The sequence below is a fragment of the Aythya ferina genome (genome assembly GCF_964211825.1).
Source record: "Aythya ferina genome assembly, chromosome: 2".
Lineage (NCBI taxonomy): Eukaryota > Metazoa > Chordata > Aves > Anseriformes > Anatidae > Aythya > Aythya ferina.
Genome location: NC_140297.1, coordinates 152,718,036 through 152,744,583, shown reverse-complemented (window position 1 = coordinate 152,744,583; position 26,548 = coordinate 152,718,036). Strand labels below are relative to the sequence as shown.

Below are 26,548 nucleotides of genomic sequence, written 5' to 3'. Positions count from 1 at the left end.
TGCTGATACAATTTCATGGAGTTGGTTTGAGGATGCCAGTTCTGACCCTTTCTCACTATGTGCTTTAATCACTAGGACAGTCAGCCCTATTTCTGCTGCATCATCTGGGCTCCAGACTGCAATTCTCACTCACTGCATCCAGGTTCAGCTTCAAAGAAGGAAGTATCCTCCCTCCCAGCATCACACAGACAAAAAGGCAGGATTATTATGATTTTTTAATCAGAATTTGGGAAAAGTGAGTTATACCTCCATAGGCTGAGTGAACAACAGTTGGAACTTTCCAGCATCTAACAAATTACAGTACTTCAGCAACTAGCTTTGGAAAATGGTCAGACTGAATTATTGTTTAAAATGTCCATGTTCAATCCCTGTTTTTGGCAGAATTTTGGTGGACATTGATTAGTAATTACTTATAGCAGTATGAAATAAGGAAACTTTAATTCAGAGTTCTACTAGCTGGATCCCTGTTCAGAAGAATCTTCCTCTAAACACACCGAATACAATTGTATCAATACAATAACTCAGACACTGAGTGTTTTTCAAGTCTTACAATCTGTTTCCTGAATGCACTGAAGACCTAAAAATCTGTTCCTAATAAGTAAAAAAAAAATTTAAGTTCATTTACAAATAATCACTCAACAGAATTTGAAAATCTCACATTATTTATAGATTGGTCTGTAAGGGCAAATTTAATAGATGATAGGCACTTCCAGATGGTTTCATTCAGTCACATTAGCTTCAGAGAATGAACTCACAAAAATTATCAAAATCTCATTTCAGATATTTAGAAATAAATGGTTGAAATTTTAAATCAGTTTACTAGCTGATGAGAAACAAATATAGTATTTTAATTATGTTATTCTGGCAACATGTTCTCTCTAGTAATTCCACAGTAATCTAGAAGTATGCTGTTAAACACAATCGTAATAAATCTTACCAATTGCTTTCTTCAAAGCTTCAAAGGTGATTTCTTCAGTATTATTAACCTAAAGACAAAAAATACAAAAATATCTTAAACCTCTCTGGCACAAACTTCAAAAAACTGTGGAATGTAAAAAAAAAAAACAAAACAGAAGGCCAAAATAGCTACAAAGCATGTTTTACCTTACAAGTTTTTAATACTTTCATCAGTAGTTTCTGTAGAAAACAGTCCATGAATAGCCATTGGATTGACTGGCAGTTCTTTGCAAGCAACTATCTTTGTATATTGATAACTGATACTACCAGCCTCACTTAAAGCCAGTTGGTTTATTTATTTATTAAAAACCTGTTTCTAGCTACCAACAACAGATCATTCAGGCTGAAGTTTCTGTCCTAAAAGTCATGATTATTTATTGAGGATTTTTTTTAATGAAGTGAGATCAAGGAAAACTTTCCAAATTTCTGGTCAAGATGCTCTATAACAAATAATACTTTGGAAAAGAACTTCAATTTTGGTGGCTCTCTCCTTTGTGTCAGGAATACACTTATGTTTCTTGTACTGTAAACCTCAGAATTGATTCTTAGACATCTTTTGAGAATAATGTAAGTCCTTTCTGAGACTAGTTGAACTATTAGCAATGTAAAACTAAAATAAGAGTTGGTGGTTGAGGGTAGAGTAGAAAATTTTTATTGCATTAGACTGACTTTGTACCAGTACAGACTCCAAGAAATTTAGTATTTATGTTGTAAGCACTGGAGCTAAAGGGCTCTTCATAACAAACTATGTCTGATGCACTGAGAAAATCTGTTCATTTACCAATATGAACACCCATTTGCTTCTGTAGATGTAATTCATTAGGGATTGCTCTGGGCTGCAAAATTACCAAAGATGCATGAACATTTCTCTGCAGAGCTCCGTCTCACGGATCTTTGTGTTTCATTTCTTTACAAAGTGTTTCTGTATCAGGAAGCCTTTTTTACAGTGAAACTACTGCAACAATGTTAGGGAAGAATGCTGTGACAGGAGAACTGTGTGCAGCTGAATATAACATGCTTTCTCAGCTTAGCCTACATACTTTTAACTCTTCAAAACTATGTGTAAATATTTAGCACAACTATTTTTCCTTATAAACTTTGTTTATAATGTTCTAATTTAACTTAATATGAATGACCTGTAAGGTATCAAGATGTTGCATCACCCAGTTCAGAAGACTCTTTGAATTCTGTTTGTTAATTCACTCACTTGATCTACTGTAAATGAAAAAGCCTTAACAAATAGTAGCTTTGCTTTTATATCAAGCATTATTTGAGGAAGTGCAGCTGTAAATGATACTTTTCTAACAAATTTTACTGCAGTAGCATTGTATTCTCTACTTTTGAATACATAAATAAACAGCAAAATACTAAACAAAAAGCAAAGAAATAATAAACTACAAAAAATAATAAACAGCAACAAAATAATAAACACCAAAAAATAATAGACAGCAAAGTCTCCTTTTAGTCAAATGTTCGTTGATAATGCTAGAGACAGAGTACTCAGGTTTTGAAATAATCACCTTTTATATGATTTATGTTTGGTAAATATTGTTTATTGCAGCCTTTTAGATTTCTTGTAACAGCCATAATACTTTCTGATATCAACTAGCATTATTTTTGGCTATAGGACTAGCTGCTTTCACAAATGCTTTCCACATATAAAAGGAAATACCTATAGAACAGTCCACATTCCTAAATGGGATTCACTTACAGCCATGTCAGAATGAGAAACTTCAATTGTGCTGACAACCGTGTGTGTGTTGTACATGGTAATAAGTAAGTATTTTAAGGATGAGCAGTCTTCACACAGTCCTCAGACAGTGCAGAAACAATACTCTATATCATCAATACTACAGGTTAACTAACCAACCAACCAAACAACAACAAAGGTAGTTTATCCTCTCCTTATTGTTTGTGTGTTGTTACGTTATGGATATTATAGTTACTAATTTACACAGCAAGAGACTCAGATTTAACACTTCCATGGACTTTTTTCCCTGCTCTTAAGCTACAAACAGCGTACCATCTTATGTTGTCAGTGGCCAAAAATAGCCACTATAATAGAACAATAATTAGCAAAAAATTACAGAGTACCATTACAGAAGGAAAGTTTTGCAAATGCTTTTGAATTAGATATCAAGGTGTAATCAGCGAATCAGAAAATACCATTTTCCCCTCAGCATGATAAAAAAGAAAATGGAATGACACTGTTAAGCAATTAAAGGAAGAATTTTCCATTTCATGTCTTTCTGATGAATAAAATTCTTGTTTTTAGAAGATACAAACAGTAATTCATCATCCAAGATGCTGTACTGCATTCAACTGAGAATGCAAAGATTTTAATTCATCTAAAACTGCTGCATCCAGCTATATATGCAGCTATAGTTATAGCCATAAATGGCTACAGATCAATGTTTAAAATAACTTAATCACTTGAAATCTGAAATGAGATTTTCCCTCATTCAATTTTATATTCAAGAGAGAATTCTTCAGTCATATATAACACATGAAATTTAAAGGAGCATCATCCTTATTAGGAATATAGACTTTCTTCAGAAAGCTAACAATTGTGATGAATTGTGATTCACCTGCAGACACAAACACCTCAATTACAACAGCAAATCTTCTTTGTAGCCAGAAGAAATTTGGTTCATAAATAAATAAACAAACAAATCACGAGAGCTTTGAGAAAGATTCACTGGAAATAAATGGAAATTTATTTTAAGAAACACTTCAAATGAGGTGTCAAAAGATGTGCGATGATTTTATTTATAACACAGTTTTCATGAGAGGTAATTAGCATCAGCTCTTGTACCCTACACATGAACCTTTTGTTTCCACTCCTTTCCTTCCCGTGTCTTTACAGTATTGTGTGTGTGACTCTGTAACACTGTGTTGTAAATAGCCTGCCTAGTATTCACCTGCCTGTCTCAACAACATTCTTAAATCTGTCAGCCCCATGTTGAAGATGACCACCTTCAAGGATATTTCACATGATGTAGGGATACACATGCAGGAATTTTAATTAATACCTCAAAATGCAAAGAAAATATTTTACTTAGAGTATTTACTAATAAAGTATCAGTAGTTTGGCATATTTATGTATTGCCACACATGCTCTGCAATACTACTTGTAAAAATTATAATGGAAAAGTTATTCACATTTTCATACAGCAAGATCAGTATCAGCGTGTTTGACAACACACTTCTGCAAGTATGGGAATTAGAAAAAACACATCAAGAAAACATTTAACATTGCTAGAATGATTAAATACTAGAATTTTGGGGGAAACTTCATTTGAAGGTTGTTCCCCCCACCTCTACCTCCACACCAATGCTGAAAATGCTGCCTTAAAATATCCTGTGATTTTCATACCTTGTCCTCTGTGTTGTTGCCAGGTAGAATATCCACCTGAATAGAAACCGTGTCCACAATGCTCTTTCTCCTGGATAGTCTGTCCTCATCTATGAAAAAAACACAACACAGGCAACAACATAACTAACTTTATGATTATTCTTGTTTCATCTGTTATAAGAATTTCTACACATCAGATAGTTTTGTTCCTATGACTATTTAACCCTAGATCACCTGTTTTATCACTTGGATTGTTGTGAATAATAATGCGTTAACTTTCTGACTAAATAATTAAACAGGAAAGAGAAATAACCTCTTTATTGTTCCTTCCCCCACCCATCCCCAAACCTTCTAACTTTCCCTTGAAAGACCACTTAAAAAAAATGAGGTGAGATCTTATTCAAATGAACAAGTAGCATAGCATGTGATGATACACTGCTGAAAAGTAATTTACAAAAGCATAAACATTTTTTTATCTTTGCTGTGAAATTGAAATGTTAAGGTCTCAATTTGAAGGTATTTTGAAACAGAAAAGGGCTTCTTGGAAGATGACTCACTGACAAGAGAAAATAAAGATTTCTGAATGGAAATGAACTATAACCCTTCCTTATTCTTGTTGCTACAAATAACGCACTCAGCATGTCTAAAATCTACTTGGTGAAAAAAAAATAAAAATTTTAGCGTCTTACTTTCTACAAATGTTAGCAAGTCCAACTGCCCTAAAAGCTGTCAGAATAAGTTCAACTATGCTGATACTAAAAGGAACATAATTTTATTAATGCAGAAGCAGATTATGAATGAATGATCCATCACTAGATGGGTTTTCTTTCTGTGATTGCATTTCTGAAGCAAAACACCAATAATCATTTCTCATTCTGACGTTTAATATAGGAACATAAGATAAGAAACACCAAAAAAACATTTAAAGACACGTCACGAGGAACCTCTAACAAACGGAGACAAGAACAGCTTAATTTTCATGCATCTCATTTACAAAACCATGAATTGATGTCACATTTTAGATTTTAGCTGAGATAAAGATATTGGAAAGTGGCTGTTACTATTACAGACTTCTACTGTACTGGGTTAAAACACCTACAGGCACTTGATGGTAAAATAAGGAGAAGGGCAGTAAAATTCCCCAGTGGTATGGTAATTTACGTTGGTTCCTTCACATTCTTTGTTTAAACCACTTCTAGCAAAGGGCTTTTGCAGTGCAAGTATCACAAAAAGAGTTCATTCATAGCTGAACGTACTTGGCTTTTATAAATCAAGAAATAACTTTCAGAACAGTCATCTAAATGAAATGCCATTTTCAGATCAAGAGGCAGTGGAAGAACAAGCGCAGTGAAAAACACCTGAAGCTTAGCAATCTTTGCCAAGTTCTCTGAGCATCTGAAGTGGCATTTTGAAGGATTTACTTATTTTTAATCCCTGCTGGCTCACTGGTACACAACCCAACACATGCAGAGAGGAGAGCACCGTAACCAGTCAAGGGTAAACACAAGGCAAACGTACGTCTTTGCTGCCATCTTGCTGCTCTCTCTGTAAATGACACAGAAACATCACAAGGCACGCTTTGGGGACTATTTTGGACAGAACTCATTTTTATAGTGGGTGTCTCACTGTTCTCACCTAATAAGTGCCATTCTTCTCTAATAACAACGGATTATGTGGGTAAAAAATTGTGCAATCTCCAATGCTGTTAGGTTATATGATACAAAGCTTATTTCCACACACACAAAGGATCCCAGAGGCACTAAGGCAGCGGGGGAGCTCCCCAATACCCCTAGTCAGAGTCAAGAGACCCTCATCCTTTTCATCAAGTTGATTAAGACAGACCATTTCTTCACAGACTGTTTTCTAAAATGACAGCACTGTGCTAAGAACGAAACTAGCCTTTCCAGTCAAGTGTTGAGTCCCATTCCACCTCCCTAGCCCCAACCCTCTCCCTGAAAGTGTTCTTCCTATGGGCTGTGTCATTTTTTGTCCTCCAAAGCAAAATTTCTGGAAAAAACGCATATGAGCTGAAATTTCCAGGCTTAATTTTTTTTATTACTCAACAGAAGCAAAGTTTATTCCTCCATGAACCTAGATAATTTCCAAATATCACTATTTACTAATTGCTTCACCATCTTGACTGCTTTCTCTCCAGCCTTTTTCTGTGCTCATTTTTTATGATACAAAAGTTATCTCCTGAAGATTCTGAGCTATATGCAATGTTGATTCATCCTGTTTCTAATATCAGACTGGTGCCTCCACATCTTGAGCAAAACACCTTCCTTAAACTCAGCATAGAGGAAACACTACCTGGAGCACAGGACTGGAGATACACAGTGCAGAGTGCAGCAAACATTTTTGCTGAGAGGAAATAAAGTAACCTTGTCTACTGTATTTTTCATCTCTTTCACAAGTGACTAGAAGTTTAACATATATATACATATACATATATATAACATATATACTTATCAAAGTAACTATTAAAGTGAAATAAAGATTTTCAAATCAATATGCTAGGTGCTTTATCTTCACAATTCAATTCACAATAAGCACTTAAAATATACTTCAATTGCTAAACCTAAGTAAAAAGAATCTAGAACCTATGTAGTTCAATCAATATTACTTGGATGGTAGCAGATAAAAAAAAAAAAAACTTTCCTCATAACACAATATTATGCAGCCAGACATTTCTTCTTTGTGATTTCTTGTTTTGAAGAGTGTGTCATTGCAAGCTTAGTGCCAGATCCTGAACTGTGCTGCCAGTTGCATCCATGCAGATGCCCAGAACTACTTGTTTAGGAACTTTCTTTTCCTCAGGGATAGAAAAAAAATCGATTTTGCACTCTGCCACAGTAATACTGGCAACAGTGGGTGTGTACAAGGAATAAAAACAAACTGTGCACCTACAGGGAGAATTTATTCTTGGTTTACAAAATAGAATCTACCCTATGCTGAATTCACCATGCTACTGGGAAAAGCTAAAGAGAACATTAGAGCATGAAAATGTGTGGTAAAATCCTTATTTAACTTAACATAGATCAAGTAGAAATTAAAATGAGTTAAAGGATTGAATTAGAAGTTGAAATAAACAGAATTGAATGAAAGCAAAACTGGTGAGTGCTGTTATTTACTCATCTTCGTATTTCATTAATAAAACTCTCAGTTTTGTAGTTTACCGCAGACTTAGAGTAAGATGAATCATCATTCTGTGAGCTGTTGACAGCTTCTTCCAACTTTCAAGCAAGATCTTGTAATTCACTCAAAGAGGTAATTAGTACCATCACAAAAAAATGACACCTACCGCCCTACCACCTTCAGGGAATGAAAATAGGAAGCTACCATAATTTCGAGTTCTAAATTAAGAACAAGCACAAAAGCAGACCTTGCAGCTGCAAACACTGCTACAGGCATATAAGGAAGGAGATAAACAAAAAAAGCAGAATGACACACTAAGTACAAGACAATTTCTGGCCTATTTGTCTAAAAGCCTTCTAAAAGCACTTTTTTTTTGGACTGGGAACATCCTATCCAAGCACACCACAGCTAGCAGGAGAGCGGGATGTCCTACAACTCAGTTTTACCTTTTGACTTGTGTCTGCATTTATGTTTTTTTTTACCTAATGGAAATAGAGCTAAATTAAAACATTTACATGTATATATATGTGCACATTTAAATATCAGCTTTCCCACTGTACCCCTGCAACACCTCTCCACACCCTCCAATAAAGAAGAGAACAAGAACAAAAAAAAGTGTCTTTCAAACTGATAGGAAGCGCCAAAAATTAGCAGGCAAACAGGGGTAAGATGATGATTCTCTCTATATGTCATTGTTAAATATTAATATTTAAATATACTAGAAACATTTGAGATGAAAATTTTTACAAGCTTTTTCAGTTCAACCGTAACTTTCATGGGAATATGTCAAAAATTGATTTATCTTTTACTAAAATCACTGACATACTTTGAACACTGTATTGTAACTTTATAGTATAATGGTAGAAATGAAACTTTTCATTTAAGACAAAATGAAAATTTTCAGAATTCCAAAATATTCACTGTGGCTTTGATTTAGTTCAGTGAAAACCTCGGAAGTGCAATATTCCACAGGATCAAAGCTTAATGATTCTAATCAGGTATAATAACAGATACGAAATCAGTATTGGTTACAGTTCTCTGCAGAACATTATAACAAGCAAACAAAACAAATCCATCTGATTCACACACACTAACATTTATCATGAAATACAAGCATTTCTCATCACCCAAGCAGCAGTTAAGCAGGTATTACTTTCCACCTGAACTCACTTAACCCTTCTTGATGTCAGAACATACTTAATTCCTGGGTAGAAATGTATTTTAAGAAAGTATCCAAGTAAATCCTAGTAAGGTCAATTAGCTACAAATGCATCTTATTTTCTAGAAGAGGGTTGACGTAACTTTCAACATAATTTTCCAACCATGCTATCTTTCTCATTCCATTCTCACTCACTCAAAAAAACAGTAAAAATCTGAAAACACAACATTTCATTACTTGGTACCTACCTCTTCTACCAGTACTAAAATACAATGTTAACTGGTTTTTGGATGCCAGAAGAAATAATCTAAACAGTACCCTTGTACTTTCAAAAAAAAAAGTACAAATCTTTCCCTTTTTTAGAGGATACCCAGCAAGGAGAGAATACCCAGCAAGGAGAGAAAACAGACATTTCAGCTGTGTCTCCGAATGTATCGCTAGTCTATTTGCTAATACTTGAGGCAAAACCACATCAGTTGTTCTCATTCCCTCCCCACCTATCCCAAAAGATTCAGCAAACGTCATTGTCTTTGAATGTAGCTGAACCATTCTGCAAGCATGATTTGATTATATTCACTGTCCATGTGTACTATGTTTCTATGTTTAATCTACAGAATATAGGAATCACTTTCTTGCCAGGTACTTGTATTTTGCAAAAAAAGCCATGCTTCAGACTGGAATGGCCCATAGCCACATTATAGTTAAACACAGCCACAAAACGAGTTAAACACAGCCACAAAACACACATGGTTAGTAAAACAAATTCTTCAAACAAATTTTCCATATGCTCCTCAACAGAATTTTGAAAAAAAAAATATATTAAAAGCAGAAAAGCAAGAATGTCAAATACTACGTAGTTGCTTATGCATTATTCTCACATCCTGGGTAGGAAGCACAAACTAGCACAAATCTTCCTCAGGCATACTTTTTATTGTGTTACCTGACACTAAGTTAGCGATGGAGGCAATCATCACATTCTTGGTTAAAATAACATCTGCTCCTTTAGAACTTGACTAAGATCAAGATCTCAAGTCAGCAGAAGGCCAGATGGCAAAAGGATAGCTTCTGTTCCATTCACTGACTGCATAAAAAGAATCAAGTATGCTGACTTTATAGTCCTTCTTCACCTATCTCAAGTTAATATAGAAACAGAAATAATCACCTGCATTATTATAGGTATTATTTGGAAAGCAAAACACTTTCTTTTAAGAGTTGAAGTGGGCTCAAGAACTTAGTGCCTCACCTCCTGAATTTAAATAAAAAATGTTAAAAGGACACAAAGTTGAAATACCTTTGCAATAATAGAGCAGCTCATGATAGAAAAAGAATCTCAGGAAAACAAAATTATACTATGATCAAGTTTTGTTGCCAAGCAGTCACACTACATTTATTTGATGTGCTGACAGACAACACATTAAGAAAGCATTCCTAATAACTAGTACTTAGCTGTTTTGCCACTTATCACCACTTACCTGTTACCTGTGGTACATAAGGAACTGACAATCTTTCCACACTGTATCCACTGCCGCCTAATGATTCTGCAATCTTGTTTGTCAGGAAAAATAAATTTTTTTCATGCTTCTCTAACGATATTGGAAGACTGTTAAAATATATATTTGAAGTTATTATCTACCAATAGAGATTTGTTCATTAAGTAAAATATTTTTCCATTGTCTGCAAGCAACCAAAAAGGGTCAACAATGATGGTTTGACAGAAATAAAATGTGCTCAGTTATTTACAAATGAATATATACCCTGTAACACGTGAAATGAATCTCTCTCCAATATTTTAAATTACCTTAATAATTCTTGGTTACATGAAACAAGTTCATGTACTGGGCTAAATCTTGAGAGAATATGGTCTCTGTTAAATTGACAGAACTGCAGAGTAATAGTATTTGCCATTTGCCAGCAATGTGCCCTTGCCCTAAAAAAAGCTAATGGTATCTTGTGCTGAATTAGGAGGGATTTTGACAGCAGGTCAAGGGTGGTGGATCCTTCCCCTCTATTCAGCACAGGTAAAGCCACAGCTGGAGTGTCCAGTACTGTGCTCCCAAGTACAAAACAGACTGGAGAGCCTCCAAAGAAGATTATTAAGGAACTAGAGCACCTCTCCTATGAGAAATGACTGAGACAGCTAGGACTCTTCAGCCTAGAGAAGGTGCAGGGGAGGATCTTATCATATAAATACCTGAAGGGAAAGAGAGAACCTGAAAAGCACAGAGAATCAGGCTGTTTTCAGTGGTGCCTCTTATTCTGGCACTGGGCACAAACCGAAACACAGAAGGTTCTATCTGAACCTAGGGGAACCCTTCTTTACTGTGAATGTGACTTGATAGAGGCTGCCCAGAAAGGTTGCATCGTCTCCATCCTTGGAGATACTCAAAAGCCAGGTGTAGTCCTGGGCAGTCTGCTCTAGGTGGCCCTGCTTGAACAAGGTTTGGACCAGGTGACCTGCAAAGGTCCCTTACAACCTCACACATTCTGCAATCCTGTGGAAATTCATTTTGCTACATTAACACTTACACCTGCATCATATGGTGCTTGGTGTAACTATCTCTGACCACAGTAAAAGAAGTCTAAAAATCAGATTCTTTTTTTTCATATAGCTTTCTAATGATTTTTTTTTTCTGCTTATCCTGAACACATGATAATTTTCACATACACATTTCAATGATATGCAATTTCTAATAGTATAAGAGGTGGTTTACTGTTCATTAATTTATATTTTATATCTACTTACTTGCATTTGTCTTTAAAAATTGTTTCTGGTAGAAAATAAGGTGCTTCCAGACTTCTAGTTTCAATGACCTGAAAAAAGCCAAGACAAATAGTATGAATAGAGTAGTTCCACACCTAACATATTCAATGACTAAGCTGCTTAAATAGTTTTACTGTAGCAGATTATCAGTCCTTCACTAATATTTACCTCATCAAAATTGAGGTTTTTAGAATTTTCTCTTAACCAGAGAAAGTATTGTGGCACTCACCCTTTTAGACAAAAAATCTGTTTCTCATAGTCTTGTTTACATCAGTACTGTTTTATCAAAGCCAGTGAGGCTGTAAAGTCTTACCCCAGATGGCAGTTTAGCTCATCATATATGGTAGCACAAACAAAAATGCTATATGGTGACAGAAGAATTCTCTGCATAAGTTTAAGATTCAGCAAGTAAGATGGAAGATGGTAAGACGACAGAAGGCAAAGAACAATGTTGGTGAATAAATATCCAGAGATCAAGAACACAAGCAATTACTTGAAAGAATATACTTCCTTACCTAATAGAATGTTTACTACACTAAATGACTTATTACTTAATTACATGTTACCTTGCTGACATGCTGACAGAAGGCAGGGACTGCAATCATCTGACTCAGAAAGTTTAGATATGCTGCAACCAATGCCATGACACCACAACGATTGAACATTGGTAGATTATCCTCATTGATGATGGCAATGTCCTGAAACATAGAGGACAGCGTTACATCCTCCAAAGTTAACAGGCTGTCCAAAAGCATAGAAGTCATTAGTACTAGTAACACTAGCTGACTTACGATGACTATCTGGTATTACTTGGCATTTAATACCTTTCACCTCACAATCCTAGTCTTCGATCCTTCAGGATCTAACCCCTATGAATAGAAATAAATCTACTGAACTCAAACTTCCGTTTCTCAGAAAGAACACAGTGTAATAATGACTTGTATCTCTGTGCAACTTCCAGAAGGACTACCTGCTGATCAGGAAAATTAGGAACAGTATCTTAAAAATAGAAATCATCCTTGTGAGTCATGGATACAATAGCATAAAGGGAATTATTTAATGCTTATTAGCATTTCTACAGTTTTTCAGATGGTATTATTTTTGCTCTAGTCAAATTCCTATCATCGTTTTCATCAAGGGAGGATCAGGTTCAGTGACATTTTAAAACTAAGGATGCACTCTGCATTTCAGAAGTTTCACAATGCAGGTGCACATTAGGGAATAAGGCTAGTGACAGAGAATGAACTGAGAACACAGTATGCAATCTTATCAAATTTTCATGGCACACAGAATATTTTTTGCAATGCTTTGATTTTAGGTAAATAGATAAAGCTATTTTTTTAACAGTTTCACTGAAGACTGGATGCAAGAATGAAATCCTATTTGATACTATAAAAGAAATGTTGAAGAGTAAAGCCTCTCAACACTGATACAGTTTTAGTATAGGTAAGATTAACTAGCCTGCTGTGACATAAGTTTCCAGTCAATTAACCAAGAGCTTTCTTCCAAGGTGAGAACATATATGAGGTTATAAAAACAGTTTCTAAATCTGTTAATGAATATAACAATGGTTGGAGGGAATGTTTCAGCAGATTTCTGCATCTGCTAAATTTGATGAAGAGAATATGCTGTAGAATTTTTTAACAAATCTGATTAGCTGAAGCTTCACCATTACTAAATATTATGCATAAAGTATACTTGCTCAATGGATTCATCATATTAGGACTGAGTGATATGATTTCCAGTCTGAGTATCAACATGCAAACAGAACTATTCTCATCTATATTCACAAACATAAATTTAGTCAGTGAATCCAGCACTAGTTCAGACTCATACCTGCAGAGCAATAGCTAATCGGATGAGGTCAATAACCACTTCTTCATTGGCCAGTTCAATTGTGGTAAGAGCTAGAGATGTATACAGCAGCTCAAAGTTCTTTTGGACATTGTCTTCTTCTTTACAGCCTAAGTAGATGTGCCTGTACAACTGCTGACCATGCTATGAAAGACAAAGAAAGTGAAAACAAATATTAAAATCTCAGAATAATTTGGGTTAGAAATTATATCTAAATGTCATCTAGCGCAATTCCCTTCTCCAAGGAGATAACAGATCACTTTGGATACAGAATTAGAAAAATTCCCTCTGATGACAGATCACTTTGGATACAGAATTAGAAAAAAAAATAAAAATAGGTAAAACACACATAGACAAACAAGTACATGAAAACTACTAAGACCACTAGTTTACTATAAAGACAGCAGCTTATTTCAAAACACAGTATTGTTCCACTTTCTGTAGAAGTTCACAGATGGGCAAGATAATGCAGAGAACTGCACATGAATACCACACTGTGTCAGACACTGACATTCATTTCTTACTGAAATATTCAGAAAAAGAAAGAAAAAAGCCTGTTTATGAAAAAGAGAAAATAAAACGTAGATCTTGAAACATCCTCAAGCATATTCACGTAACTGAGGAGCTACAAGGGTTATGCATGTTCTCTAGTGTAGACACCAAATTTGTGCATTAAGCAGGTCTTCTTGAATAGCAAACTAAAAAAAATTCTTCTAGAAGGGGGGTTGAGAAGATGGACAAGGCTCACTTATCACTGCACATACAGAACTCTGATGAAGAACATAAGTTATCTAATCAAAGACCCTCAAATACAAATGTGACTTTAATTTCCTCCTAGCATTGTGCTTAACCAAAGTTTTGTAACAGAACTATTATTTCAACTACTAAAATAAATGAAAATAGAGATAGGCAGGTTAAGAAGCAGGTTTTGTATTCAAGACACTGCTTAAGATCGCTCCAGCATTCTTAATCTGTAGAGGATACAGGTCTATTTCAGGTGACATAGATAATTTTCAAGATCTGAAGACTGATGCTTTATCTCTGAAAGTAATAATTCAGCTTCAGAAGGAGAAGGGCAACTGAATTTTTTACTCAAAGGAGGGAAACATGGAGCTATTACCAGAGCACAAAATGGTGAAATAAAGACAGCTAAAAGGTTAGATCTATAATGGACAGTATATTTGGAAAATAAAAGTAATGAAATAATTCATTCATTAGCAAAGACAGATGGTTATATGAAAATAAATGTATAATGTAGAGTTTTCTAGACCATGTAGTATTTCTAAAAGATAACAAAATGCCAGAGGCTTGACATTTCCCTAATAAGACAATGGCTATTGTTAGAATCTTTAAATGACAGAAGGAGTCTCCTTTGAGAAGGCAGACTGAGATTAAAAGAGCTTTGCTACTATGTCTGGTTTAATTCTACCTGAATTTAGATACTGAAATTTTTAAGTTTGATACATAATTGCTGTGGGATCCCCACTTAATATCAAATGAGCCTAGATGGTCATTCAGATCTCAATGGACTTCTGGAGGTGCTTCATCTTTCTCCTTTGATTACACAAATTATCTGGTATGAATAGACTACGGATGTAAATCGGGTATGTAAAATCAGGTTTATGATACGCACCTAAAACAGTATCACAGATAATTATTAAGTGATGTCATTCCACAGGGTTAAAACATTTTTAGAAGACCGTATAATCTATTCTTAATCTGATTAGAGTCTATTTTCCTCTCCTGCCCTCTTTTTCAGATAAGAACATTAATTAATGGTCAACTGTCAACTAACTTGACTAACTGTCAAATACTTAGTTTGGCAATTAAAATTTGTATGCTAGCGAAATCAGTATATGCAGCTTATCCAAACTGATTGATGTAAATAAATCCGAGGTACTGTATTGATGAATTCCAATATAATTCATTTTTCAAAAAGACACATTACTACTAATTGCCTATGTTGGAGTATTCTTTATACTTGTCTTATTCCAACATTATTCAGAACAGGGACAAATATACTGCAAGGAATAACAACTGTACTAACCTAGCAAGAACGCATACCTTGCAAACTTGAAAGCAGCACAACTATTTTGCATACTTTTATATAGAAATAGTATCTTTGCCTCTGGACAAATTAAATATCAATTCTCCCAATTTTTCTAACCAAAATATTTAACAAAGATTTACTTAATGTTAAAAAATTATTTACTTCAGAGTCTATACACTGAAGACCCTATACTTCCGCATCTATACTTCGAAGACATGCATCTTTTATTTCATAGCTGATAGAAAACAAAAGGAATGCAGCAAAGGACAGCTGTGAGAAACTAATATCATCTCAGGCAGGTGACAATGATCAACATTTTTAAGGCCTGCTTCCACTCACTGCAGGAATCTGTATTTTTTGTTTACAAATATAACCACACAGATCAGCTATATTCAGGAATGACAGAGCACATTAGTAACTAAATACATTGTAGAAAGTAAAGTGATTAGTATAAAGAAGTAATTTTAACCCACATAAAAATCATCTAAAAAAAATCCGTTCTTCTTTAGAACCAAACATATTCAGAAATCAATTGGAATGATATCCTGAAAAAAACAGTACCTTGTAAGGAGGTTCAATTTTTATGTCTGAAGTAATGTTAACTTTGAAGAAGACACAAGACATTTTGCTAAGGCTTTTAAAGAAGAGCTCTTAATTAAACGTGAAAATACACAGAAAATAAGTGCAACTACTATTGTTAATTGAGTTTTTATTTTAATTGAGTTTTAACTAAGGAATTGAGAATTGAATCTGTATGAAAAGACCATACTGAGGATAAAAGAAATGCAGCACAGTGATCTAACGATAGAGAAAGGTTTTCAGAACCATAGTTTAGATATACACTTCTCTAATTTCACACATGCAAGGATTTCCACGAAAGACATAAATAAAAATTTTATTCCATGGAACCATCTCTGAAGCACCTACGAGTCCTCAACATTCAAGAAACTAATTAGAATTAAAATCACTTGATACTGATATATTCAGCTTGCTGAAAAAAAGTTGAAGAAAAGCAAAGATAGTGGTTCAGTTACTTCATCTTCTTTCTAGATGGAAAAGTTAGCTTTGTTCTATTACCTTTTTCATGAAGCTGACGTCTTGCCTTGAAATTTTGTCTCGTTTTATCTTTAGATCAGAAACATCTGGTATTATTCTACAAAGGAAACCAAGATACCGTTTCAGGAAAAAAAAAGTTGAAAGGGGAAGAGGACATGAAATAAATGAACTATTCAAACAAATCTTGAAGCAATTTCCATTTTAATTATATTTATGTTTAACAATGATATTCAGATTTCAGTTGAAGAGACAGAACCATAAACATAATTATGACAACCACAGATATTTTTTTCCTGTATATAAAGAACCATAGTCTGTTATCCACAAAGCAGATAATCAGTCACGAAGTCAATTAAACTTTCAGATATTGGAGCAGTCTTTTAATGTATCATGAATTGTTTACCTGTAAAATTCTTTCCATTAATAAACGATACAGAACACTGTGCATTTATCAAAACAGTACATTAACATTTCATATTTGGAAAAATATTTAAAAATCAAAATTACTTATCATTCAGATACTAAAGTAGAACTTCAATTAATGTAGAACCATGGCAAACAAAGAAGAATTACCGTATCCCTCTGAGTTTTGCTCTGTTGTCATGCCGATCAATGAGATTATGCAGTATTTCCAAGACCAGCTGCCTTAGCTCAGAGTCCTCCATGAGTGAAGGAGACAACAATGGGTCCAGAAATGGGGCGGGAAGCGCATTAGTTATCGTCGTTGCTTTGTATCCTGAAGTTACCTGTTCATAGTTGAAGCTGAATATTAGTATGTGTCATTACTACAGTACGAAAATTACTTGCAGCTGTCACTCACATTTTAGCAGGCCTTGGCTGGCATCTGAGAAGTGGATTCAACCAGAAGTACTGTATTAGTTCTGAAAATTCCTAACTTCACTACAGATTTGGACGGACTTTAATATTCAGGTTCAAATGAACACACTAATCTGTGTTAAAGTGGTATTTCTTAGGATCCCTACTCTGTCAACACTTAAAAAGCAAAAATAAAGTAACCATTTATCAAATTTATAAGAAATAACAAGAGTGATTTGCAGGGCATAAAATGAAGGTAACAATTTCTGAGAGAGAGAGAGAGAGAGAAAGAAATCAAGCCCTATACATATATTTTAAACATTTATGGATACCAGTTTATTGCAAAAAAAAAAAAAAAAAAAGAAACCAAGGAAAAAGCATTTTCTTGGAAATCTGCTACAGTGGTATTTTTTTTTAAATTAATGCTAATGCTGACTTACCTCATTTTTTTTCTCTAAAACAAGATTTGCAGATATATAATGAAGAGTTAGTTAACTTTAATATAACTAATTATATATTAATCAGTTGTACATTTACTGCAGTCAGAAATGTTTAAATGGTTTCTATCTCTTGAAGTAGATGTTAAATCCAAAAATTAATTATAATAAAAACAATCATATGTTTAAGACTACATAATTATATCTTCATTGCGTACATTCTATACTATTACTGCTTTTACATGCAAATGTGTGCAAGCACTATTCCTACTGCGTAACTGAATAGGTAGGAAATTGGTTGGCAAAGTAGCAGGAGGGCATTATCAATGCCACAGGAAGGAATCTGATCAATCTTTATTAAAATGGAAAATTATTAATCTTACAAACAGTAATGCTGCAAATAAAAGTTCATATATTTAATGAAGTGCCAGATTTGAATTGCCTATACAACACTAAGGTGTCTGCCTGTGTGTATGCCGGATGAGACTCGTCGTGTTATGAAGCATTATTTTTTACATAACAGATGATGCACAGTGCTCAGTTCAGCACACAGAACAGGCAGGATTCAGCAACTTCTAGTTGCTTAAGATGTGTGCAGTCCACACCTTATATACTGAAATAAAAAACTTTTGCTTTGAACACAAATTCCTTCCACTGTTTTTTGACAATATTTATCAATATCAGAGTAATTCATTACGCATCAAAACATCTACTTTCAGATCTTTGGGGAGTGATGTGATTTTACTTTTGTACCCTACAAGAAGATATGAAACAAAATTCATCAACAAAAGCGTTCAAATCCATCCATATGCAAAATTTGGATCCCCCACAGCCTACTTGCAGGCATCCCAAACAATTACAACAGCTCTTGGATAGAATTGGATAGAATTTTTAGACTGGTTAGATAAATATTGTCAGAAACAGTTTAGACATAGCTGATTCTTAAATGAAGACAGCGTGCAATATGACCCTATGAGGTCCTTTTTCTGCTTTAAATGCTTTCCTTTTTCTGCTTTTAAATGCTTTCTGTCTTTAAATTGTAACTGTGATTGCTCAGCTCTTCTGCAAGAGAGTCTAGGATTTCATATTCTGACCTGCAAAGAACTGTTTAACTGATTTGCTTAACACCATGCACAAATTTCATGGTGATGCAGGGATAGAAGTTTATTTTCCCAGAAGGCATTCTACGGTTTTAGTAATGAAACGGTTCTTCATACTATTTCCCCTACCTCAGTCACTAAGCAGTTTTCAGCTCCTCTAACAAAATAGGCCAGGATTCTACAAGCGAGAGCCTCATATACTACTTACTTCTGAATCTTACTATCAGGACATACCTTGTTTTTACTGAATAAACCAAGAGAATTGTGGCATTTATATTATGAGGGAAAAAAAGGCTGTGTAAACAATTTCTTTTATCATCTACTTTTTTAGATTACTGTCATTTTATTTTTATTTATTTACTGCAACCAGTGCAATAAAGATTATTTCTATTATTGCCAAGACCCACAAGTGCCAGTATTAGGGTTAAAACTAGCATTCAGGAAGTTCCTGACAAGTAAGTTCTAATTGGAATCTTTAAAAAGAGGTTGACAGGCCTAAATCTCTAAGATAATGCTATGGACAATGGACAGAGTTAAGCACTGCTAAATTCTATGTGAATTAAATAAGAACATCTCTCTACATTGTTCATTGTTAATGCTGAAAGAAGAACTAGTGACCACCCCTCACCCTCCCAGGTACACACTTGCGTTGATAATATCTGTATAAAACCTGCATTGGAACTACGGATAAATTGTCTCTTTAAACCAGAAGGTGTTTCTCTTTATTTTAGTCCATCATAAAATGCTTCAAAGATGACACCAGCAATTTTCAGAAATACTCTTTGAAGGTTTACATTTGAAAAGTGTAATTGTAATAAAACATTTAATTGTAGCTTACGAGAAATTTGGGAAATACTAGGAAGGAAAGAACAATGGTGCCTGAGGCTCTAAAACCTTGGAGATAGGCATCCATTCCCACAATTTAAAAATACTAGTCATTTTACTAATTACAGCCTTTCTGATGCCAGAGACAAGTGATTTCACTTTAATGTTGCTAGCAGAACAAGTCAGCTCAACCTACTTCGTGATATTCTTTTGGATCTGCAGATCCAATTGTAACTGATACTCACTAAAGTGCTCTAAGAGATGGAGGCATATTTCCTGATCTGCTTCTAACCCATGTTGGGAAAATGCTGTCACAATTTTTCTCAGTAGAACTACAGATCTATTTAATACAAACATATGTTAAATTTCATAATACAAATTTGAAATACTGTACTTATATGTATAAATACACACATAAAACACTGCATGCTTATACTGAATACAGAAGGCTTACCATAAGTAAAGACCTCAATAACATGATTTGAATCCTCCTAGTTCCCAAATCCCTACAATTGGAAAAAAAAGTTGAAAATCAATCCTTTGCATAGCTTCAAAATATTATTCTACTCATCTATAACACCATTCTAGCAACTTTGTTTTTGACAAGCGAATACAGTAGTCTTGGACGGGACGCAGGATGGCCAGAAGTAAGAGGAAAATATCTCCAAATGCCGTGCAGTACCTAAGCATTTTTGAAAGGGACACTTATAGCAAACCTTAAATAATGAACACACATACACAACTGAAACAATAGTAAATGATATATGTGAACCAGACTCAAATCTTCATGTTCCATTTTAAAATCTCCATGTATCTAAAGCGTTCAATTGGTACATGCTTGACTTTATTTTCATAGGCATCAGTGCTCAGAACGTTTTCAGACTTAAAATGTAATTGAGTTCTATTAAGAAGCCAGAACATTTTTTCTCCCAAAACTTTGAGTTTGAAAAAAAGTAATCTGCAAAATCAGCAAGACAAAAATATGAAAGAAACCACAGGAAGCCACGCAAAACACCAGTTAACCTGTTCTTCATCTCTTCTCATTTTCCACCTGTTGGTACTAAAAGAAGTTAAATAACTATCGATATTACAGCCACATTGTGCTGCTCTTGCAAGATCTTACAAAATAAAAGTGTAATTGGAATAAAGTGTTCTATTCAAAAGCAGTCTTTCAAGAAAGTAAAAAAGATACACTCTTAATCTGCAAACCCCTTTGTCCACCAAACAGTGTAAGGGAAGAACAAGCCTCTACCAGTAAAAAGTTGGCTCCTGCGTAACAGTAGAAAATTCCATTTCCACTGGCTATAACCCTGGCTATATCCACTTGTAGTATTAGTCAAATGTTTTGTGTAGCAGAGAACAAATTTCCAGGTAAGTAATGCAAGACTACCATCAGTCAGAAAGCCTTTCTTCAGAATGGCACATACATACCATACTGCTCAGTCCTGTGTTTACAAAAAGTAACAAGGAAAAATTGTAGGGGGGCTCCTCTCCCCCTGCAACTGATAGTCCAAGTACAAAATTCTAAATCAATCCATATTTCAAATGCCTTCCATGTGAATTGCCTGGCACAGCCAGATTTCTGTCTTCTATGGAGCACTACTGCTCATACTGCAGGGACACAGTATTTTATTTTATTTTGAATTTTTAAAGTATATGAAAAACTAGCAAGAAACAAGAAGAATGAGAGTGACTTAAAGCTAGCAGGGATATCAGACTGCTAGAAAAAGATATGTGGTACAAAGTATCCATGCATACCTGGCCAGAACAGAGGTAACCCTTTCAGTTACTTTCCTCATATTAAGGAAAAGTAGCTTTAAACATTAACATTAAAGCTACAGAAACAAACAAACAAACAAACAAAAAGTATTATTTCTTAGTATGGCAGCTATTTAATTATAGGTTTATTACAGGAGTAGCTTTTTCCTATTTCTTAATAAAAAAGTAAATCTAAAATGACACAAATTCACTGTAATTTCTACAATTTCTTAATGTGAAATCAGTTTATACAGAATGAAAAGAAAGCAAAACCTGTGAGTAAATTACAAAGCTATTTGAAAAAATGTAGTCAGAGTTCAATTTCCCTCATTCAGAAAATACACATTTAAGAAGTTATGGAATTGACAGGCCATTAAGTAGGTAATTTCAGCAATATTTGTAAAGATATGGAGAGCAAAAATATTTTAGTGCAAAATAAGTTGCATTTCAATCAAGTATTTTCTATGTTAGTGATATGCCTGAAGACTGAGTTCATGTTGATGATGCTATGCTTGTTTTGTTTCTCTATGGCATTTAATGTAGCCCCCAATAAGTGAGAATTTGCATTTCATTTTTCTTTTTTTTTTTTTTTTTCCCTACTTCTTATTCAGCATTCTAAAATTTATGTTTTTAATTAGAAATACAAAAATATAGGAATTCATACAAACCCAAGGTGACTTGTATCCAGTGACTGTGAAGTTGACCCAAAAACGGGTACTTTTCCCATAATGAACATCATGATCTCTGACCTCTGGTAATCTGGGAGATTGCTTCCAAAAAATCCTAAAAATAATAATAATAAAAAAAGGCTGAATTCACAGACCAAAGAAAGAAATATAGAGCCTCTTTAAAAGATACAACTTATTTATACAAGGAATTCATTTATAAAGTCAAAATAGATTAATACGAAGTTTATTCTATCTGGGTCTATCTTTTGAAATAAACTATGATTTGTTTTAGGGCAGAATATTCACATGTTCGCTTCTACTTAATGACATATAGAGTCTTTTCATGACAGTTTCTTCTTTGAATTTTAATATTTTCTAATCTCATCCTCTTAAATGTATCATTGAGAAGTTGTCAACCCTTACCTGTAACTAGTGAGGAATTGTAAGTGTTTCTTGTGGAACACAGTGTTACTACTTTAGTCTGTTCTTATGACACCATTAAATAGAATGGGTTTGCTAACAGATCTCAGAGGTTTATAACCATATTACTTTGAGATTATCACTGTGAGATAGTGTAAATGCAACTGTGATAGAATTGGAGAGACAATATATATTAAAACTAACTTTTAATTTTATTGTAATAGTGAGAAACAGTCTACTACATATTTTCTACTGCTCCAGAAAGCTGGAAGGAATGAGCAAAGATACAGCCTAGGGAATAGAATTTAAGATACTTAACGAAGAAGGAGGAATGCAAAGGGCACTGCAAACACACATCATAAATTCACTGCAATATATATCGTTAAACAGAGAAAAATCTGAAAAAAATGAAGGAGCCTATTTTTATGAAATCATTTACAGACACTGTTGCTATCATTTTGAGCGGTGTGCATAAAAAGGTTTCTCCCCAACCTAATGCATTCCATGATTCCATGACAGAAGTACTACAGTTAAGTCATGGTAAAACAACTGGCCACTGGGTGTCACTCTTGCTGTGTTTTAACACTGGTTTCTACAAGCTTTCAAGTAGTACCTACAAAACTGCATTACTTCATACAACTTGCCAGCTTATTTTCATTAACAGACTAGTATTAGAGCTGTACCAAAGGTACAGAATGATGTCTATATTTCAATGGATACATAATAATGGAACTAACGCATTTACTGCAATTCCACCAGCATTTTAATTTTCTTTGAGCTTCCTGGCTGCCTGCTCAGTTAATATTATATAAGAACAGTCTTTCAGAAACCAATTCTGTAAAGTGAGCCTGTGATTTAGACACAAATACAGAGATACCACTCACCTTTATTCCTTTCCAATTCAAGGTCTGTTTTAGTACCTCCTTGCTGAGAAAAGGGTGGGAGGAAGAACTTAAAAAGTGAGCCTGTGATACCCTCATTACTCACCAATTGTTTGAATAATAGCATTCTGGACAATCCTCTCATCACTCTCCTTGGAGGCTGTGCTGAAAGTGGCACTTCCTGATGAACTGCGCCTATCACCCAACTCAAAGTCAACACTGATGCGCAAGTGCTTCAGTAAGGTATTAAAAACCTCCAGAACTGCTGGACCTGGAAACAACACATGATTGCACTCATCAAGGGAAAGATGCCTTAAGAAAATGAAAACTAGCCTTTTGAGTTTGTCTTTTTTCAGGAGAAATAAGATTAACCAGAGAACAAGCGAAATTCACTGTTTGAAGGATACAGCCTAGAGATAAGCTTGTGTGCCTACATCCTGGTATTTTAGAAGTTACTTCAGAATCAGGAAACGCGATCACGTGTATGTGCACAACCCATTACTATCAAGTTGTATGGGGTCTGGCTGGGATGGAGTTAATTTTCTTCATAGCAGCTCATGTGGTGCCATGCGTTGGATTTCTGACTCAAACAGTGTTGATAGCACATCAGTGTTTTTGGCTACTGGTCAATGGTGCTTCCACAGCACCAAAGCTTTTTCTTTTTCCCACTCTGTCTCAACAGTGAGTAGGCTGTGGGCATGCAAAAAAAAACTGAGAGGAGATACAACCCAGACAGCTAACACAAACTGACCAAAATTACCCCTTTGGTATGGGTATTCCACACCATACAATCTCGAGCTCAGCCAGAAAATCTCAAGGAGAGAAGAAGGAATGGGAGTGACATTTGCTGGTATGCTAGCTGTCTTCCCACATAACTTATGTTATGCATGCTGAGGCCCTGCTTTCAGAGACTTGCTAAACATCTGCCCGCAGATGGGAAATAATGAATAAATTCCTTTGCTTTGCCTGCGCATTCAATTTTTGCTTCACTTATAAACTGTTGCTATCTTGATCTATGAGACTTCTCACCTTCCTGCTATTTCCTCCCTGTCCTGGGGAAGAGGGATGTAAGCAAGTGGCTGTGTGGGTGTTTCACTATTGGTTGGAATCAAATCACCAGAAATTCTACATAGAAATGGTATGTGGCTGCTGAACGGGTTAAACTGTATGAGCTTGCCCCTGAATTTCAGTTATTAAACTCCAGTTCCATTTATTGGATCAAATAACGAGCTCTTCTCATAATATGATAAAAGCCTTCACAAGTTTCATTTCTGTGTTTAAGTGGGTCTTGTACTTGTGAGTCTACGTCAGACACAAGTTAATGAACTAAAGCAATAATGTTTCAGCTCAAGACTGGAGAAAAGCAACAGCAGAGAAGTACACGTGTGTACAGATCTGAAAAAATACTCTAATTTTGTGGAACTATACTACCTTAAATTATGTAATTCACCTTATTTTAGCTGCTTCATATTTACTAAGGTAAAATTCTGCAAGATCATTCTGCTCTCAATTCCTTTGTTACTGGTCCTCTTATATCAGCTGTATCGCAAAGCAGCAGTTGTCTTGACTTCTTGTAGACACACACAGTTCCCTCAAGACTTTGCGACTTCTTATCAAGAAGAAATTCCTGTTTTTCTCAAGGCTGTAAAAATAAATCTACTTTTTTTTTTTTTTATGCAAAGGATTATACATCCATTAGCAGTCAAACGACCAAGAACATTTAATTAATTATAAATGGAGTAAGATTTCAAGCAAGTTTTATCAGCACACAGAGGAAAAAACTAACATACAAAAAGCCTTCTCCAAAATGCATCTTTTTATTAGTCTGAAAACAAAGCAGAAACAAACACCATCCCTCAAATCTATCCTCTGGTTGATGCCATTATTTTAGTAAGACTTACCTATTGATCCTTTAGCTGCTATTGCAACTGCTTCCAAAAGAACCTGAATAATGCCAGCACGAACTCGTGGTGAATCCCTTTTGCAAACATCAAGGTGTCTGAGAATTTCTTGTATTACATGATGGGAATACTGTGCCTATTAAAGAAGAGAAAATGAGAAAAAAGCTTTATCTGTGACTTTATTAAAGAATAAACTCATACACTATTCAGCTACAGTCATCACCATGTTCCTATTCTACAACATTCTTACAACTTTGTTTAAATTTCAATTCAAGATTAAATAAGGACTAACAAAACTACCGTAACACATGATGCCACGCAGATCCATGTAGCCCAACACATAAATGCTTACGGTATTCAGGTACCTAGAAGTGTCTGCAAGAACAGGGGATGTATGACATACTATTTAATTCAACTAAATGCAGTTCAAGGACTTAGCTATCTTACAGAAATGCATTGTTGATACAAACACTGAGTAAACTTGTCTTTCTTTTACAAAGCTGTAATTTCATGACTTTATCTTTTGGGTGTCTGTGCTTTACACAGTCCAAGAGTCAGGCTTTGATTGCTTTGCAACAGACACCCAGTAGTTGTCCACTGGTAAAAAAAAAAAATAAATAAAAAAAATATATATATATATACCAGTTAGTGCAGCGCAGCTCTATATGAAGTTTGTTTCTTGGGTTGTAAGAACAGTACAGCTGTATTGGCATGGAGACACGGCCAACTTAAGACATTTATTTACTAAGCACAATTCCAGAGCAGTATGGTTATCCTGCTCCTTCTTCACGAGCTTGCTGAGGGACCTCCACAATACCATCAACTAAGCATTCCATAACTTATTTATTCTTTTGCAAGTGTACATTAATTGAAAATAAATCAGATAACTTAGTTATGCTTTGCGATCAGAAGTTATTATTTGAAAAGTTTAAGATTAAGGAATTAAGCAAAAGGATTTTCCGGATTCATTGACTTAATCTACTATCTAGCATTACTGTGGTGAAGTAAGCATTTAACCCATGTACTCAAAATGTGTATGTGAGGAAAGCAAACCCCGAAAAAAACCTACCTGTATAGAATACATGATGATTTTGAAGCAGGAAACAGCAAATTCGTTGGGATCCCATAGCTTATGATGGTCTAAATGCCTATGGGAAAAAAAAAAAAAAAGTTTTGAAATAATAACATTCTACACACATAGCTCTAGAGGTATAACACCAATGGGCAGCTAAGGACCACCATGCCACTCTCTCACTCCCTCTCCTCAAAAGGATAGGAGGGAGAAAATATGAAGCTTATGAATTGAGATAGTGACAGGGAAATCGCTCATCCTCACAGGCAAAACAGGAACAGCATAAGTGAGACCAGTGTAATTTACAGCCTATTGATAACAGACTTGAGCAGTGAGAACTAAA

The 26,548-nt window shown here is 34.8% G+C and overlaps 1 protein-coding gene across 7 annotated transcripts in view; it reads right to left on the bottom strand.

The window, feature by feature from the left end:
• Positions 1-26,548, bottom strand: part of EFR3A (EFR3 homolog A) — an 81,917-nt gene that overhangs the window by 4,750 nt on the left and 50,619 nt on the right. For all 7 annotated transcript variants that reach the window (XM_084509011.1, XM_084509012.1, XM_084509010.1 and 4 more), the window contains 13 exons: positions 26,203-26,281; positions 25,134-25,269; positions 23,339-23,503; positions 21,932-22,046; positions 19,960-20,011; positions 16,901-17,073; positions 16,349-16,424; positions 13,204-13,365; positions 11,934-12,065; positions 11,350-11,417; positions 10,079-10,206; positions 4,334-4,422; positions 938-986 (listed from right to left, as the gene is read on the bottom strand). In XM_084509011.1, the coding sequence (XP_084365137.1) occupies positions 938-986; positions 4,334-4,422; positions 10,079-10,206; positions 11,350-11,417; positions 11,934-12,065; positions 13,204-13,365; positions 16,349-16,424; positions 16,901-17,073; positions 19,960-20,011; positions 21,932-22,046; positions 23,339-23,503; positions 25,134-25,269; positions 26,203-26,281 (1,424 nt within the window). The remainder of the gene's footprint in view (positions 1-937; positions 987-4,333; positions 4,423-10,078; positions 10,207-11,349; positions 11,418-11,933; positions 12,066-13,203; positions 13,366-16,348; positions 16,425-16,900; positions 17,074-19,959; positions 20,012-21,931; positions 22,047-23,338; positions 23,504-25,133; positions 25,270-26,202; positions 26,282-26,548) is intronic.